Source organism: Populus alba, chromosome 5 (genome assembly GCF_005239225.2).
Source record: "Populus alba chromosome 5, ASM523922v2, whole genome shotgun sequence".
NCBI lineage: Eukaryota > Viridiplantae > Streptophyta > Magnoliopsida > Malpighiales > Salicaceae > Populus > Populus alba.
In genome coordinates this window covers 15,346,433-15,363,212 of record NC_133288.1, presented here as the reverse complement: position 1 = coordinate 15,363,212, position 16,780 = coordinate 15,346,433, and the positions used below count along the sequence as shown (strand labels likewise).

The following is a 16,780-nucleotide window of genomic DNA, read 5'->3' as shown; positions in this document are numbered from 1 at the left end:
TGTCAACATCAGAAAAAACAATGGGTTTATAGGTAGGAGGAGACACTACTTGATAGATTGGAGCAGAAGAGGTAGTTGTAAATGATGTGAGCAAGGCAGTTTTCGATAGCTGAGGAAGAAGGACCATGGGATGCTGACAAGCGGCATGTCAAGGGGGAGAAGAACTTGAACTCATAAGCTTCTAGAGAGGATACGAGGAGAGATCGACACTAAGTTTCATATTAGTAGGAGAACATGTCGAAGGATCGGATTGCACAGTAGCAAACAATGGAGAACTTACAAAGAACGAAACATCTCTATAGTAGCAGAACTGGAAGCATGCAACTCTAAAGAAGGAGATCCTGTTCCTACACAATAATCATTAGAAAAACAAGCAGATGGTGACTGAGGGGCAGGGCTAGGTGGCAATGGAATTGTTGTAGACATGGTGGGCGAGTGGTGGATCGGAAAGGGTGCGATAGGTGGCCAGTTAGAGCTTCTGGTTTGGTGAATTGATAGGGAAGTAGGATGAAATTTAGGGAAGGATTCCAGGTTGAAAGGTGTGTGTATATTCAAAATTTACAAAAGAAAACACATCTTCATGAAAATAAACATGACGGGAGACATAAATACATTGAGATGTTAAATTAAGACAATGATAAACAAGATGAGAGGAACTATATCCTAAGAACATAAATGGAGATGAACAAAAATCCAACTTAAGAGCGTGATATTGATGCAAAAAAGGAAAATAACGACACCTAAAAGTACAAAGAAAATCATAATCACCACCCCAATCAGTTTGAACAAATTTAATTTTACATGAAAACTAACGTTCAACAAGTGTTTGAAAAAGATGAAATGTAGAAAACACATCTGATTTTGCAACAATAGGATAATACCATATATGTTTGGTATACACATTGATAAAGATAAAAAAAGTAATGAAAACCATTAAAAGAAAATATAAGAACAGGGCCCCAAACATCACTAAATATTAAATCAAGTGGGGCAATAGTTTTGTGACACCTAAGTCTCAACGACAGATGTAACGACTTGCCTAGCGAACATGCTTGACATTGAGTAAGAGAGCGTCTAGAAGTATAAACTATTTTATTTTTTGGAAACTAACAAATTTAAAATGCGGGAAGTAGGATGACTCAATCGACGATGCCACAGATTAGCAGTCGCAGAGATTTAAGCCTGAGAAATGGAAGCTTAGACATAACATAGAGACCATCATTACTCTAACCAGAAAGGAGCACTTCCTTGGTGATGAGATCTTTTACATAAAACATAGTTGCATGAAATTCAACTTAAACATTATTATCACAACAAAATTTATGAACAAAAAGTAGTGGTTTGGTAATATGAGGCAAATGAAGAATGTTAGATAATTTAAAAATGCATTTTGGGGAATGTAACGTGGTATGTCCAATATGGGAATGGCAAGTATCTTACCGTCACCAACATACAAATGATCATTATTAAGATAGAATGCAGAATCGACCAGAGTTGCAAGATCAAGTGTAACATGTTGGTTCACATCGATGTTTGGGAACTTAATGCTGCAAAAAATGTTACCAACAACAAGGTGGGTAGAGGATTTCTAGCCACGGCCAAAGGTGAAGCACAATTAAAACTTGACATTCTACCCAAAAAACTGGTGAGCAGACCACTGTCCGGACCTAAAGGGGTGCCTATTCTACTGCTAGTTACTCTGCCTTTATTTGGTAGGAGTAGAGGAATAGAAGCCACAGTAGTCAAACTTGTTTTGGTGGTTGTGGCAGTTGCTGTTGGGATGCTAGTTGCCATGAAAACGACCCATGTTACAGTTGAAATTGGGGTTGTGTTGAGATGTGGCAAGGGGAGTAGAAGATGTTGGTAGTAGCGGTGGCTGAGGTAGTAGAGGTGAGCTTGTATCCATAAATTGAAGGGAGGTCTTGTGTAGAAATTCATGGGTAAAGATATGATTATGAAGCTTGGCATATGACAGTGGTTTAGTCTTAGTTGCAAGTTTGGTTACTAATTCTTTGAACTCACCACGAAGACCATGAAACATATAGAGATTGAAGTCTTCAAGAGAGATAAGCCATCCAGTAGCAACCAATTCATGAAATAATGATTTTGCTTGCTGCATATGTATAGTCACTGAAACATTACCATGCTGAAGATCTTGAAAGGACCCATGAAGTTGCATTATACGAGAATTAGACAGAGACACAATAACTTTTTCAAGGATGCGCCAAACGCAATGTTACGTATGAGAATCGACCACAAGGTGCAACATATCCATGAAGAGAGAAGAGAGTAACACGCTCAAAATAAGTTGATCTTGTTACTTCCAACAAAGAAAATATGGGTTAATTGTCGAAAAGAAACTATCAGAACTGTTAGAAATATGAGAGGGAAGACATGACACTAAGCCATCAACAAAGTGAAAAACACTGTGACAAAAAAAGGGATGTCTTCATCTGCATTCGCCATTAGAGATAATTTGTGTTAATAAGTTTCAATGAAATAACTTGATGAATGTTAGAGTAGAGACAAAGGGAACCTGCAGATTTGTTACAAATATTAAAGCCAGATGACCTCAGCAGTATCGTTTACTAAGACTTTATACTCAGCCTAAGTAGAGGAGTGAGTAAATGTGCGTTGCTTGCTTCACTTCCATGAGATCGGTGTCTGACCAAAGAAGACAAGGTAGCTATTTATAGATTTGTGATCTTCAATACTACCAGCCCAATCTGCATCTGTAAAACCATATAGAGTAAACAAGGAACCTCGAGTGATATGAAAACCATAAGATGTCGTACCTTTAAGGTAGCGTAGAATACATTTAATGGCGATGCAATGAGAATCTGTAAGAGTATGCATAAATTAACAAACTTTGTTAACAAAAAAACATATATCTGGATGAGTGAAGGTAAGATACTGAAGAGCACCCATGATTTAATGAAACCATATAGGATCAGAGAATAAATTATTTGGCAGTATAGTAACTTTCAAAGTAGAGACTAGAGTATCAACGGGTTTGCAAGAAGTCATACCAGCCCAAGTGAGGATGTCAAGAATATATTTATACTATAACAGCATCAAACTCATACATATAGACTGAACTTCAATAGCTAGAATGTAGTGAACTGCACGTAAGTCACGAAGTTTGAATTTAAAGCCCAATAACTGTATTAGGTGATGAAGCATAGCAAAGTTGCTACCCATAAGTAGAATATCATTAATATACACCAAAAGATAAAAGATATTAGTACCATCAAATAAGATAAATAAGGAGGTGTTAACCTTAGAGGCGTGAAAACCAATGAAGAGTAGAAAATCATTTAGACGAGTGTACCATGCCCTCAGTGCCTGTTTCAAACCATACAATGACTTGTGCAATCTGCACACATTAGATGGAAGAGTAGAGTCTACAAAACTTGGAGGTTGTTTCATATAAACCTCTTCAGTAAGAACTCCATTAAGAAAAATATTATGAATATCAAGTTGATGAATCTTCCAATTGCACGAAAATGCAATGGAGAAGACTAATCTAACGGTAACCTGCTTAATAACTAGACTGAAAATTTCAGAATAATCAATGCCTTCTTGCTGGGTTAAGCCTTTAGCAACTAGGTGTGCCTTATAACACTCAATGCTACCATCAACATAATGTTTTATCTAATACACCTATCTACTGCCAATAACATTCATCAAAGTATAAAAGGGAACTAAAGACCAAGTGTGATTAGAGCGCAAAACCTTGATCTTATCACACACAACATCATGCCAAATCACATAGCTATCAGCATAAGAGAATGCAAGGGGTTCAGAGGTGAGAGAGAGCATTACCCGAGATGAAGCAGAAACAAAGGCAACAAAAGCAACCAGATTTGCTGTCTTCAACTGGCACGGTTGAGGAACTATATGATGTCTGATGACTAAAGGTGGTGATGCAGGAGAAGATAGTGGTAATAAGGTGGCTTACTACAATGGATAAGAGGAGAAATCAACCATCAAATTCAAGCTAGCCGAAGGGGCAAAGGAAGAATCAGCCGCAAGTAGAGGATTGGCAGCAGATGTGGAACTGATAGCAGATGCGGAACTGACAACAGAGGTAAAATCTGTAGTAGTTTTGGTGCTGGCAAAATAAGAAGAAGCAGAAGAGGAGTAGAGGATTGTTTCAACACCAGTAAAGGTGTCATGCTGGAAACTAGAGTAGACCGATTGACAAGCTGTACATGCAGCATAATGGTTAGATAAACATGCATGTGGTGATGAGGAAGGGAATAAGTAAGGTTGTGATGGGTAAGCAGAGAGGGGTGGTGGAGCATAGGTAGAGGAAGGATGGTGAGGGGATTTAAGGGTGTGAAACAATGGGGAATGAAGCAGATTTGTGAGGAGAGTAGGGGCGAGTTAGATGAATGGAAGAGCTGAAACCATTGCAATATGTTCAGAATTGTCAAATGGAAACACATGTTCATGAAAATGAACATGACGAGAGATATAAATGCATTGATATCCAATGTCAAGGCATCAATAACCAAGGTAAGAGGAGCTATAACAAAAAAAAACATACATGAAGAGGAACGAAAATCTAATTTATGATTGTTATAAGGACGCAAAAACAAAAAGTAGAGACACCCAAAAGTACGTAAAAAATGATAATCAAGAGATCGTTGAAATAGACAATTAAACGGGGATCTATTTGTAAGGATAAGAGTAGGCATGCGATTTATGAGATAAACAGAAGTTTCAAAAGCATAACTCCAAAATCGAAATAGTGTTTTACACTGTTCTAGACAATGTTCTACTATGTCATTTTGTTCATGAGTGTGAGGACAAATCAGACGATGATGAATACAAATGGTCTAAAAGAAAATGAATAAATTTTGATATTCACCACCCCAATCAGTTTGAACAAAATTTTTTTTAATGAAAATTGACACTCTATGAGGTCTGAAATTGGCGGAAGACAAAATAAACATCAGACATATTTTCTGTACACATCAACAAAGATAATAAAATAGCGATAGCCATCCGAAAAATAGGACCCCATACATCACTAAAATTAATTCAAGCGGAGCAGAAGTTTTGTGACCCATTGGTCATAAAGACAAACATAATGATTTTTCTAATGGATAACTTTGACATTGAGAATTAAGACATTTTTTTATTATAAATAATCTTGTTTTTGAAGACTAATAATTGAAAAATACGAGAAGTAGGATGACCTAGTCAACGATGCCATAAATCAATAGAAGTGGAGATGTAAGGTGACCAATAGGCTTGAGGAATTGACATGATGGAAGACCTGGACAAAGCATAGAGACCATCTTTACTCTGACCTGAGAGGAGTACTTCATTGGTGTTGAGATCCTTGACATAAAACACAAACAAGTGAAATTCAAAATAAACATTGTTATCGAGATAGAATTTTTGAGGAGAAAGCAAACATTTCGTAATATACAGAACATGAAGAACATTAGACAAAGTGGCAGAACATAATGGTGTATATATTTTAGTATGACCGATATGAGATATGAGAAGTCCCTTACCATCACCAACATGTAAATTATCATTACCGAGATATGATTCTAAAGCAGCCAAAGTTGCAAGATTAGGTGTAACTTGTTGAGTTGCACCAGTGTTTGGAAACCAATTGGCAGTACTTGTTGAGGAGACATTACTCAGTGCTAGATTAGCACCAAGCTATTGTCCACAACCCCAGTGCTGAGGTTAAGGATAGTGAAGGGCTATATGGTCAAATGTTTGACCCAATTAGCAACGTGTATTCTACCCCTTATTGTGCTGCCAATTCCTTATTGGTACCTTCCTGCCATCACTATTGGAGGAGTTATAGAGCCTATGAAAATTTGGTCTGAATGCAGCAGACCTATTCCCTCTGCTGCTAAACTGGTTGGGATGTCATCCTTCATGGAAACGGCCCCTGTTGTGACCAAAATTTCTAGAGGACTGGCATTGAGAGACAAAGGCTTAAGAGGGGTCTTGGGCGTAGGCAACAGAGGTGCATTGATGGCAGCAGATCCTAAGGATGGAAGGGACATTTTGTGAAGAAGTTCATGCATTAGAAGATGTCTATAAATATCAGCATACAAGAGAGGTTTTGCCTTGGTCATAAGGATTGTTAGTAAGTCCTTAAACTCTCTTTGAAGGCCACGAAACACGTATAAGTTGAAATCCTTCAGCAAAATAAACCGGCCAGCAACAACTAACTCATCAAATGATGCCTTAGCTTTTTGCATAAACTGAGTTACTGACTCATCACCTTATTGAAGATCTTGAAGGGAGCCATGAAGTTACATAATACAAGAATTGGACGTGAAAGATAGAGCTTGCTCAAGTGTGCACCAAACGAAACTTGAAGTTTGGAGAACTGATTTACCTAAAAAGAGGTACCATCGAAAACAAGAACATGTGAAGAAGGACATGAGTTTAAGCCATTAACAAACTCAAAAACTCTTTGGCATAGGAGATACGACTTCATCTGCATCTGCCAATATAGATAGTTGGTATTTGTTAACTTGAGAGAGATGACTTAGTGAGTGTAGGAAAGGGAGATAATGGTAGTGGCAGCAGCAACAGAAACAACAACATAAAAAGGCTATATTAGAGAAGTGTTGTTTAGGTTGAAAAGGGCGTGGCCACGGCAAAACAGAGGAGGAAGCTAACACCATCAATGCTGCAAAAAGAGATCAGGCAGCAGGTGGTTGGGATGAAGAGTCCATTGCAGAGGAGAGAGGAAGTGTTTTAATTTATTTAGGACTCTTATACCAAGTTGAGAATAATATAATGGTTTAGGTTTCCTATTTATATATGTATGTGGCAGTAGCTGTAGAAATCACAACATTGGAATAATTCTACATTAATTCCTATATATATATATATATACATGCTATAAAATCATTAATGAAGCATCACTTAATAATTTAAACTTTTAAATTGATATGGTTTTTGATGATTAAATTACCTTGAGTTTGAATCTCAATACCTATATATTTTTTTTTATTAAAACTATAATTTTAGTACAAGGTAGTGTAGGGGTACATATGCAAGTTTTAATCTTAAAAAAAAAAACCTTTTACTCAAGAGAATCTATTATTAAGTTATACCTAGTTCTTTGTTATTGTATTAAATTTTTTGATGACTAAATGTCCATGCTAATAAATATCACCTTTAAAATTATAATTTTAGTGTAAGATAAGATAGTGTAGACTTAGCAAGTTTGAATTTTAAAAACTTTTATTTAAGATGGTGCATTATTAATTTCTAACTAGTTCGATCTTCACCTCAGACATGAGTTGTTTTATGGCTGAGGCTGTTAAGAACTTTAAAAGCATATTTGTTCATGGGAAGTGATTGTTTATTAAATAGCTAGCTGAGGAGGGTGTTGAGAGCTTTAAAAGTTTTAGTTGCTTTGAGCGACCCAATTGTGGAAGTTGGAGTTATGAGCTATTAAAGATCCATAAGCATTCAAGACGACCTTCAACCGTATACAGCCTTCCTGCATTTAATACACCCTCTCCACACCTCTCCTCCTCCTTCACTCACCGCCTCTAATTAAAGAATAGTACCAAGAGACTAATCGTGGCTCTGGTCTTTTGGCTTTTGGCTTGGCTTGGCTCCAAAAATAAATATATTTACACTAGGATAAAAGCTGATGATACTATCATATTGAATATTGTTTTGTTAGTGCGTACTCCTAATTAACGCGATCTAGTTGGTGTTACTGTTTTCTCAGTCAATTAGGAGCTATATATAAATATAAACACTGCTTCAACTAATGGTTATTTTTCATTTGTAATTAAATTGTATGTAGCTAACTGCAGTAAATTGCACCAAATATCGTATAATTACTACCTTCAACAGTTCAAAGTTTGTGAAAACGCCCAGACTACCAATGCATGACTCAGTGTGGCGAATTGATGCTACTGTATGGTCCATTGAAAAATTCCTACGCATCGCTATGATTAAATAATGGCACTTATAAGGTCCTGTGTGCTGTGTAAAATTATATAAATGGAGAGCAAGGTCAAGGGTGTGCACAAATGACCAAGAAGAGCTGGTTAGGTTTTCACATCTTTGCCATAATTTTAGGATCAGCTTGGAGCTGTGTAGTAGTTCAAAGAGCCAACTTGGAAAACACGTCATGCATAGGTAGGCTCTTTTGCCTTCAAAGTTGCCCTATTAGATTCTTCCTTGCAGTAATGTGACTGACCAAACAACGCAAACTCAGCCCATATAACTACCCAAGCCTTTCACCATATGGATCACATCACTTTAGAGTGAGAAAAGGTTAAAGCTCCTTTGTATAGTAGCTATATGGTCTCCTTTCAAGCACTCCCATCTCCAAATGGGAGAAAGTCAATCCCAGAGCTTGATGATTCATCAAAGAAGAGAAAGTGGGAAGAGTCGCAAACTGAAGGGATTCTCGAGAAAAGATCAAAACCAGAGAGCACAAAATCGTTCTTTGAAGAAATCGAGCTGCACCGCGAGACTCCATTACCTCAGGAGTGGCAAAGATGCCTCGATATTCAGGTATTATTTATATATCGTATGATTTGTTTGTATCATCATCATACATGCGTGTGTATACCAATATAATAACTCTAGCTAGCAAATATCAAATTAAATTAGACTCCTGATCTTTTTATCTGGTTTTTGCATGCAGTCAGGGCAGATACACTTCTATAATACAAGGACCCAAAAGAGAACATCAAGAGATCCAAGGAAAAGCCCCGAGCCACCAAGTCCTGATCATCATATGAGCTTAGATCTTGAGCTAAACCTACCATATGATCAATCACAAAGGAAAAGGTTTGCAAACGACCATATTACAAAGCAGAATTCCGGTGGCTCCATCCGAGGTTTGGGTGATTTGTTCAAGGATTATAGCAGAGATAAGGAGAGTTCAGGAGGACTAACACGGCGTCCCTCGTGGTTAGCGTCTGAGAGGGATCAGCAAGAAATGGTAGCGACAGTGTGCACAAAGTGCCACATGTTGGTGATGCTTTGCAGGTCCTCTCCCGCCTGCCCTAACTGCAAATTCCTGCATCCACCAGACCAAAGCTCTCCTAAACTATTCAAGTAAAGGCTTATCCACTTATGTAGTGATGAGATCGACAAAGATCAAAGCCAAGTTTCAAGTTTTAGGGTGCTATCTATCCGGGAAAACAATCGATGGAGTTCATTAATTCCCTTCATCATCATGGAATTAAAGGCTAAGAAATGGCCGTTGAGAGAGAGTATTGGTACGTGGGGGACTAATTAACTTGTATGGCATACAAATTTATGAGAATATACAAATTAATTCAAGGGACCCAATATTTATAATGATTCATGGTGGTGGTGGTAGAGAAAATTTGGTGAAAACTATATATATAACGAAGTCTGATTCACCGTGTTGTCTTTGCAATTTGCGTGGCGTACTTTGAATTTTTCTTTTATACCTGCTAAACATTATTTCTTGGTTTAATTATGGGTAGAATTAATTCAATGTTATTAATTAAAGAGTTCCATAATTAAGAACTGGTTCCATAATGTTTCTCTTTTCTTGCTCGGAACTCGGATAGGTCACCATCTCTACCATTCAACTTGATGGTGCTCGCACATGCTCACGTGTATCTTTCTTTCCCAGTGCTATCGGTACTGCATTTTGAACCATTATAGGTACACAGCTTTTATCACAGTCTCATGCAGATTCGAGCCAAGAAACTCTCAAATATCAATCCAGTATGACGACAAAACAATCCTCGTAAAGACACACACTCACACACAGAGACCCCCGAGTATTTGCTTTAGCATCTGGTCTCCAATAACCCCAACATTTCCGATACAAGTATCTAACATTATGATCCCAAAAATTATATAGTGGATCAACCTAACTGGTGCTGATTGGCCGAAATTAGAATAACAAATTCGCATGCATGGTATAGCGAGACATTTTAACCATCGGGCGAGGCTGAGAAATGTTGATGCGAACTCGGTCAAGTAGCAACTCAGAAGATTAGAACCATGAATCTGATGCACGGGACATGCAGGGTTGCAGGATATCACCCGTGATTGGTTTACGATCTCAACTCCCAGGTGCTGGAACTTAGAAGAACCACACTAAATCTCTCATTTCTCTAGAAACCACGCTTGTTCAACAGAGAAAAAAAAAAGGCACAAGGGACCATTTTACAAAACCCCCCAAATTAGTGGTTTTGAGTACTTGACTCACTATTCAAACATGTTCGATTGACTGATAAAAGGCTTGATTGTAGAGTAAAATTCAGCTTCATCGTAACTCAAATCCCATAGTTTACTTGAATGTAACAAACCTTAGTTTAGAAGAGAGAAATTGCTTATATTTTTATTAATGAAAATGATATATGTAGTTACAAATGCTAACCGGTTTCTCCTATTTAGCAGGAACCAATTCCTAAGGAATTACAACGTGAGAGCTTATCAGTTCAAGCTTGAACAACCTCAAAGCTTATTAGCTCAACCAATGTGACTAGAGTCCAATAAAATAACAAAGTCCTAGACTAACTGTTGTAGTTACAGCTGTACATGAAAATATATTGGTTATCATACCCCCTCAAAGATAGGCCATGATGAGAGAGGCCAATCTTGTCATGAAATAATTGAAACTGAGAGGTGGACAGTGGCTTCGTTAGAAGATTTGCGAGGAGAAACATGAGCAATGCAAAGCCTACCAAATTGAACTTGGTCACGAATGAAGTGATAATCCACTACAACATGCTTCATACGAGAATGAAAGATGAGATTGGAACTTAACTAAGTTGCTTCTACGTTGTCATAGTAGATTACAAGAGAATAGGGAAGAGCAACACCAAGTTCTTTGAATTAGCGAACATACCTAACTTAGCTTAGCAGTAGTGGCTGCAGCTGAGCGATATTTAGCCTCTGTTGAGGACATGGCAATGGTCCTTTGTTTCTTTGAACTCTAAGAAATTAAGTTACACCCAAGGTAGACTAGATAGGCACTAGTGAAGGAATAATCATCCTTGTTTCCAACCCAATTAGCATTCGAAAAAAGCATGAAGTTTGTCAGCAAAAGTATGAAGAGAACAGGGGGAGTCACGACACAGAAGAAGGCCTTTGTTGAGCGTACCAAGGAGATAACATAGAATTTGCTTGACAAGAATCTAGTGTGTATCAGTTAGATTGTGCATGAACTAAGACAATTTATTGACAGCGAAGGACAAATCCAATCGTGTAAGAGATAGGTATTAAAGACTACCTACAAATTCACGATAAATGGTCGGATCAGGTATAGGTAAGACAGACTTTAAGGAAACAACAGAGGTAGTGCTTGGTAGGGGCGTGAGAATCGGTTTGGCTTCTAGCATGTTCAGGCGAGTGAGCAAGTTAGTGATGTGCCTACATTAGGAGAGTAGGAGGCCATGCTTATGAGAAAGAACTTTAACACCCAAGAAGTAGGACAAGTCACCAAGGTCTTTCGGAGAAAATCATTGGGCAAGACTTGAGACAAATTATGAGAGAATAGTATCATTGTTGCTGATGAAAATTATGTCATCTACGTAAACCAATATCTATAAAATATGATGAGCACTGTGGAAGATAAACACAGAGGTATCAGAGTGAGAATTGCGGAACCTAGAGGCCAATAGAAAGTGGCGCAATTCATAATACCAAGCCTGGGGCACTTGTTTAAGCCCATAAATGGCTTTGTGGAGTTTGTAGATAAATGAGGGTCTGTCATGATAAAAAAAACCCAGTGGTTGCGCCATGAACACAATTTCAAAGAGGCAGCCTTGAAGGAAGGCATTGTTGATGTCCAGCTGTTTAAGAGACCATCCTTGACTGACAACAAGACTAAGTACCAAACAAATAGTTGTTGGCTTAACAACGAGACTGAATGTTTCATGATAATCAACTCTAGGATGCTGGTGAAAGCCTTTAGCAACAAGGCGTGCTTTAAACCGATTAATGGAACCATCAGAATTTTTTTTGATGCAAGAAACCACCTATTTCCAACAAGGTTAGTGATCCTATCAGGGGAAACAAGTTCCCATGTGGCATTTCAAACAAGATTATCATATTCCTCAGACATAGCTTTACACCAGTTGGGATCTTTGAGGGCTTAAGAAGTGGTGGAAGGTTCGATGTAGGAGGTGGTTGATTTAATGGTGTAAAGGGTGAGTTTTTGGAAGAGTTTCTTATATTGTTTCTGGATCGAGTGATCATGAGGTGGTGAGGATTTGTTTGAGGTGGTGGTGAAGGTGGTTGAAAGGTGAGAGGAGTGGGTAAAATAGGATTAAGAGGAGAGGAAGGAGAAAGTACTGTTGACAAAGGTTGCTGGGAAAAGGATATAATGTTAAGTATTGGGCAGGGCTTTAGCAATGTAAGATGGAGATGACAGTGGACATAGTGAAGAGCCTAACACGATCAAAAGAATTATGTCTTATCTCAAGTGCAAAAGTGTTGAAATAATAAATAAATCGGCAAGACCGGGGTTGAACCATAGGGAGGTGAACTATATAAATTACAAATAATATATATATTTAATAAAACAAAGAGTTTATGAGAATTTTATGGCATATTAATGTAAGGATTAAACAATGATAAAACAATTGTCAAGGTTAAAGGATCCATTAATTGTATTAGAAATAAGTATAGTATAAACCCTTTTAAATTAATCAACTGGAAACCACACACAAAGAAGGTTCCAATCGGATGATTTATCCTTAATAGTTCAATATAAATTTTTAACATGATCATATTAATTACTTATCTAAGTAACACCATACTTTTAAATATTGTCAGGAGTTCATGATGCTAACTTATGTTAACAACAAATCAAGTTCCTTTTATAGTATAGGTGTAGGATATACCTTACGGTTGGCTATGAAAGTGCCAAGCATTTGTTGTACCAAATGTTATACAACATAAATCTAGATTAACCATTTAACAAGCAAGGTATTAAGAATTATCAAGATAAAAGATAAGACATGTTAATAACAAACTTTCTTGGATATAAACATTGAAGTCCATGTTGAATTTATATTATACCTATTCTAACACCATTAGTGAAACCTTTTCACCTTGACATAATAAACTTAGCTAAACATAATGAAGAAGATAAACATAAATAAACAATATAAGAACATAAGTATAGTAAAGAAAATGAAAAGCATAAATAAGAGATTAAAAAAAATATAACATGAAATAAAACTTAAAGATTACAAAAATATAAAGAAAGAAATAAAGAGCATGATCTTGATCTGAACTACCAAGATGCCTAAATGCATGGAAAATGCCTCCCTTTATAGGTCAAAATTTGGAACTATTGATTTGATGACTAATTGTTGAGTGGGTTGCCACATCTTGACTTGGTGACAATCCTTATCTTTTTGTCTGAACAAAATGTCATTGATAACGTCAGAATTTGAATAGACTTAACTCAAGAAAGTTTTAGAAAATTGTCTCAGCTTTTTTTAAAAAAAATTGAGGTCATTTGGACTTCTAGAACTCGAGATATAGGCTGAATATTGAATAATGTTTGGGTTATAGGACAGATTCAAACTTCTCCGTTGTTACTATAATTTGGACTTGAAAACGACCTTTTTAAATCTTGGACTCCCATGAAAGTTTTAGGCCTATGTCTTAGCTTTCCATCCATATAGAGCAAACCTAAATCTAAGATCTACAGCTCTAGATATGACTCAATGACCGGATAGTGTTCCAATTTGGACTGAACCAACATCTCTTTTCTAAGTTTGACCCTCTCATTGTCTTTTAAATTTCAGTAGTTAAAGTCATTAATCAATCCTTTAATTTATGTAATAGGCCTCATTTAAGATGAATATTTACCATAAATTAAAGGTATCTTATAGTATCAGACTTGTTATTATAAAACATGCTTTCATTAAGGAGTTATTGATACTTCAAGTGCAAAATGATGATATAAAACCTTAATAAAATTACACTTTTAAGTACCAATTAGAGCCTATAGATGGAGAAACATCTGTATGGCACTATTGAGATGGTGCAGAGAAAGCGAGTTGCTGTTGAGGTGTAGAAGAAATAGTAATGAATGGAGGGACCTAGTTAGACACGTAAGATGAAGAATTTGATAGGACAATAGGAGAATAGTTATAGGGAAGACAGACTCTACAAACTGTACATGACAGGAACCATGGATTTTGCTTATTGATTTGTCAAAACATAGATATGCACTTTTAGAAAGAGAATATCCAAGAAAGACATAAGGCTTGGACTTTGGATCAAGTTTATGAGATGTGTATAGACCTAACCAAGGATAAGACAAACACTCGAAAACTTTAAGTTTGCAAAATTAGGACTTTTATGAAAGATGGACTCATATGAAGAAGACATGTTTAACATGGGAGTAGGCATTCTGTTAATTAAGTAGATGGCGGTGGTGAAGGCATAAGTCCAGAATGTTGTTGGAATGGAGGCATGAGAAAGGAGTGTAAGACTTGTTTCAATAATGTGAAGGTGTCGTCGTTTAGAAAACTCATTATGTTCAAGTGTGTGTGGTGGAATAATGAGATGACTTATTCTATTTTCTGAAAGAAATGTTTTGAGAGAAATGTACTCACCATCGTTATTAGAATAAAGGGAAACAATATTTTGTTGGAAATATTTTTTTTGCAACAATTGCTTTATAATGTTTGAACATAGTTTGAATATCAGATTTTTGTTTTAATGGATATAACTATATGTACTTGGCAAAATGATTAATGAAAATAACATAGTATTTGTAACCATCATGTGAGACAATAGAAGAGGTCCAAACATCAGAAAATATTATTTGAAGAGGACGAGTTGTGATCAAGGTAAATGTAAAAAATGGTAGTTTATGATTTTTATTGCTTAAGCATGCATTGCAATAGAAATGCTTATGGGAAGAAAAATTTTAATGATAAAATGACAAAATGTGGTTGAGAATAGAAGAGGCGGGATGAACAAGTCACTGATGCCAGATGGATGTTATTGTTTTAACAGTGGAGAAGACAAGAATAGGAGATGAGGGAGAGCTTGCAATTGGCCATTCATAAACACCGTCTTTAGTTCCGCCCTGCAGAAGGATGTCCCTCGTCCGTAGGTCATTCACATGAAAACAAGTAGGGAAAAGTTCAACAGACACGTTATTGGTTAGACAAAACAAGGCAATGAAAATTAATTTTTTTTTGCATGTTTGGAACACACAAAACATCTTTTAAATGAAAGGAAGAGTTTGGTGTAGGAAGTAAGACTAAACCAGTGTAAGTAATGGGAAGATTAATACCATCTCCGATCATAACATTATCATGACTAGTGTAAGGTGTATGAAGTGAAAGATTGTTCAGGTCTCCAGTGATGTGATGGGATACTCCACTATCTAGTAACCATGGTACATTATTGGATGAAGATGGAGAGGTAAAGTTAGCCTGGGGATGCCCTGATGGTGTCATGCCATAACAAGAGTTGGCATTATGAGAACTTGGAATTGGCACCAAATGAAATGAAGGACATCGTGCCTTGAATGTTCCTTGAATTCCACATATTTGATAATGTCCCAGATAGGGACATACAAGCAATCGATTGTTGTGGCCATGATTTGTAGGAGTGGTGAGCATGGCAGGCCAAAAGTTGGTGTTGGATGATGGACGGAAGTTGTTCCTTAGAGGAGAGAACAAGGGTTGCCAGTTAGATCTTGAAGGTCGCCAGTTGCTATTGCTACTATTGTTGGAGTTTTGAATCATGGAATTGGCGGTGACAGGTCCTAGACTGGAGGAACGTGATTGTGTTTGAAGCGATGCTTCAAACAAAAGAAGCTTCTCATGAAGCTTATCAAAGGAGATAGCAACATCTCGAGCTTGGACAGCGTGGAAAAGCTCCCTGTATTTATCATTTAAACCATTCAAAATCTTTTTAGTAAGATCTTAGATATCCATGAGAGCACCAAGGACAACAAGTTCATTTGATCTTGCTTTGACAAAATAGATAAAATCCATGATGTTCATGGTGCATTTGGTGAGATTTTTCAAATGGTTCTTTACATGCTTAATATGACCATGAGAAGGTTTTGCATATGTGGTGGTGAGAACATTCCATGCTTCATGAGAAGAGGTGGTTCGTGCCATAAAAGAAATTAGTGGGGGAGAGAGATTGCCAATGAGAGCATTCAAGATGAGTTGGTCTTATCTAACCTAGAAATTATAAGCAGTATTAGGAGCAGTTGTGCCATCAATTGTGAGGTTTGTTGGTGGGCATGGCTTTAATCCATTGATGTAACTAAGGAGATCATAGCCAGCAAAGAGAGTTTCAAACTAAAATTTCCATGAAGCATAGTTGGAAGAATTCAGTTTGAGTGGAGCTTGAGCAGCTATGTTAATGGTGATGAGGTGATTGTCCGTTTTTAAAGAAATTGAGTTTGAAATTTTGTAAAATTTAAAGAAGGATAAGAGAAAGCTCTTATACCATAACATGCCTTAGTTTAGAAGAGAGAAATTGTTTATATTTTCATTAATGAAAGAGATATATATAGTTACAAATGCTAACCGATTTTTCCTATTTAGTAGGAAGACTGATTCCTAAGGAATTACAACCTGAGAGCTTATCAGCTTAAGCTTGAACAACCTGAGAGCTCATCAGCTCAACCAATATGACTAGAGTCCAATAAATAACAAAGTCCTAGACTAGCTGTTGTAGTTACAGCTGTACATGGAAATATATTGGTTATCAAAATGTGCCTGATGTGACTAATATAAGAAAATACTATAATATCAATTCTCGTGTCCAGCGAAAC

General features: G+C 36.9%; 1 protein-coding gene across 1 annotated transcript; it reads left to right on the top strand.

The window, feature by feature from the left end:
• Positions 1–8,078: 8,078 nt before the first annotated feature.
• On the top strand, positions 8,079–9,409 carry LOC118030420 (uncharacterized). Its single transcript, XM_035034516.2, has 2 exons — positions 8,079–8,532; positions 8,666–9,409. Exons 1-2 carry the CDS (start codon positions 8,317–8,319, stop codon positions 9,083–9,085), a joined length of 636 nt encoding a protein of 211 aa, XP_034890407.1. The 5' UTR covers positions 8,079–8,316; the 3' UTR covers positions 9,086–9,409.
• The last annotated feature ends 7,371 nt before the right edge of the window (positions 9,410–16,780 follow it).

Excerpts from the sequence above, each read along its gene's own strand:
- LOC118030420 (XM_035034516.2), top strand. The coding sequence starts at position 8,317 with ATGGTCTCCTTTCAAGCACTCCCATCTCCAAATGGGAGAAAGTCAATC. Across the intron at positions 8,533-8,665 it reads AAAGATGCCTCGATATTCAG|TCAGGGCAGATACACTTCTA; the intron begins GTATTATTTATA and ends TTTTGCATGCAG.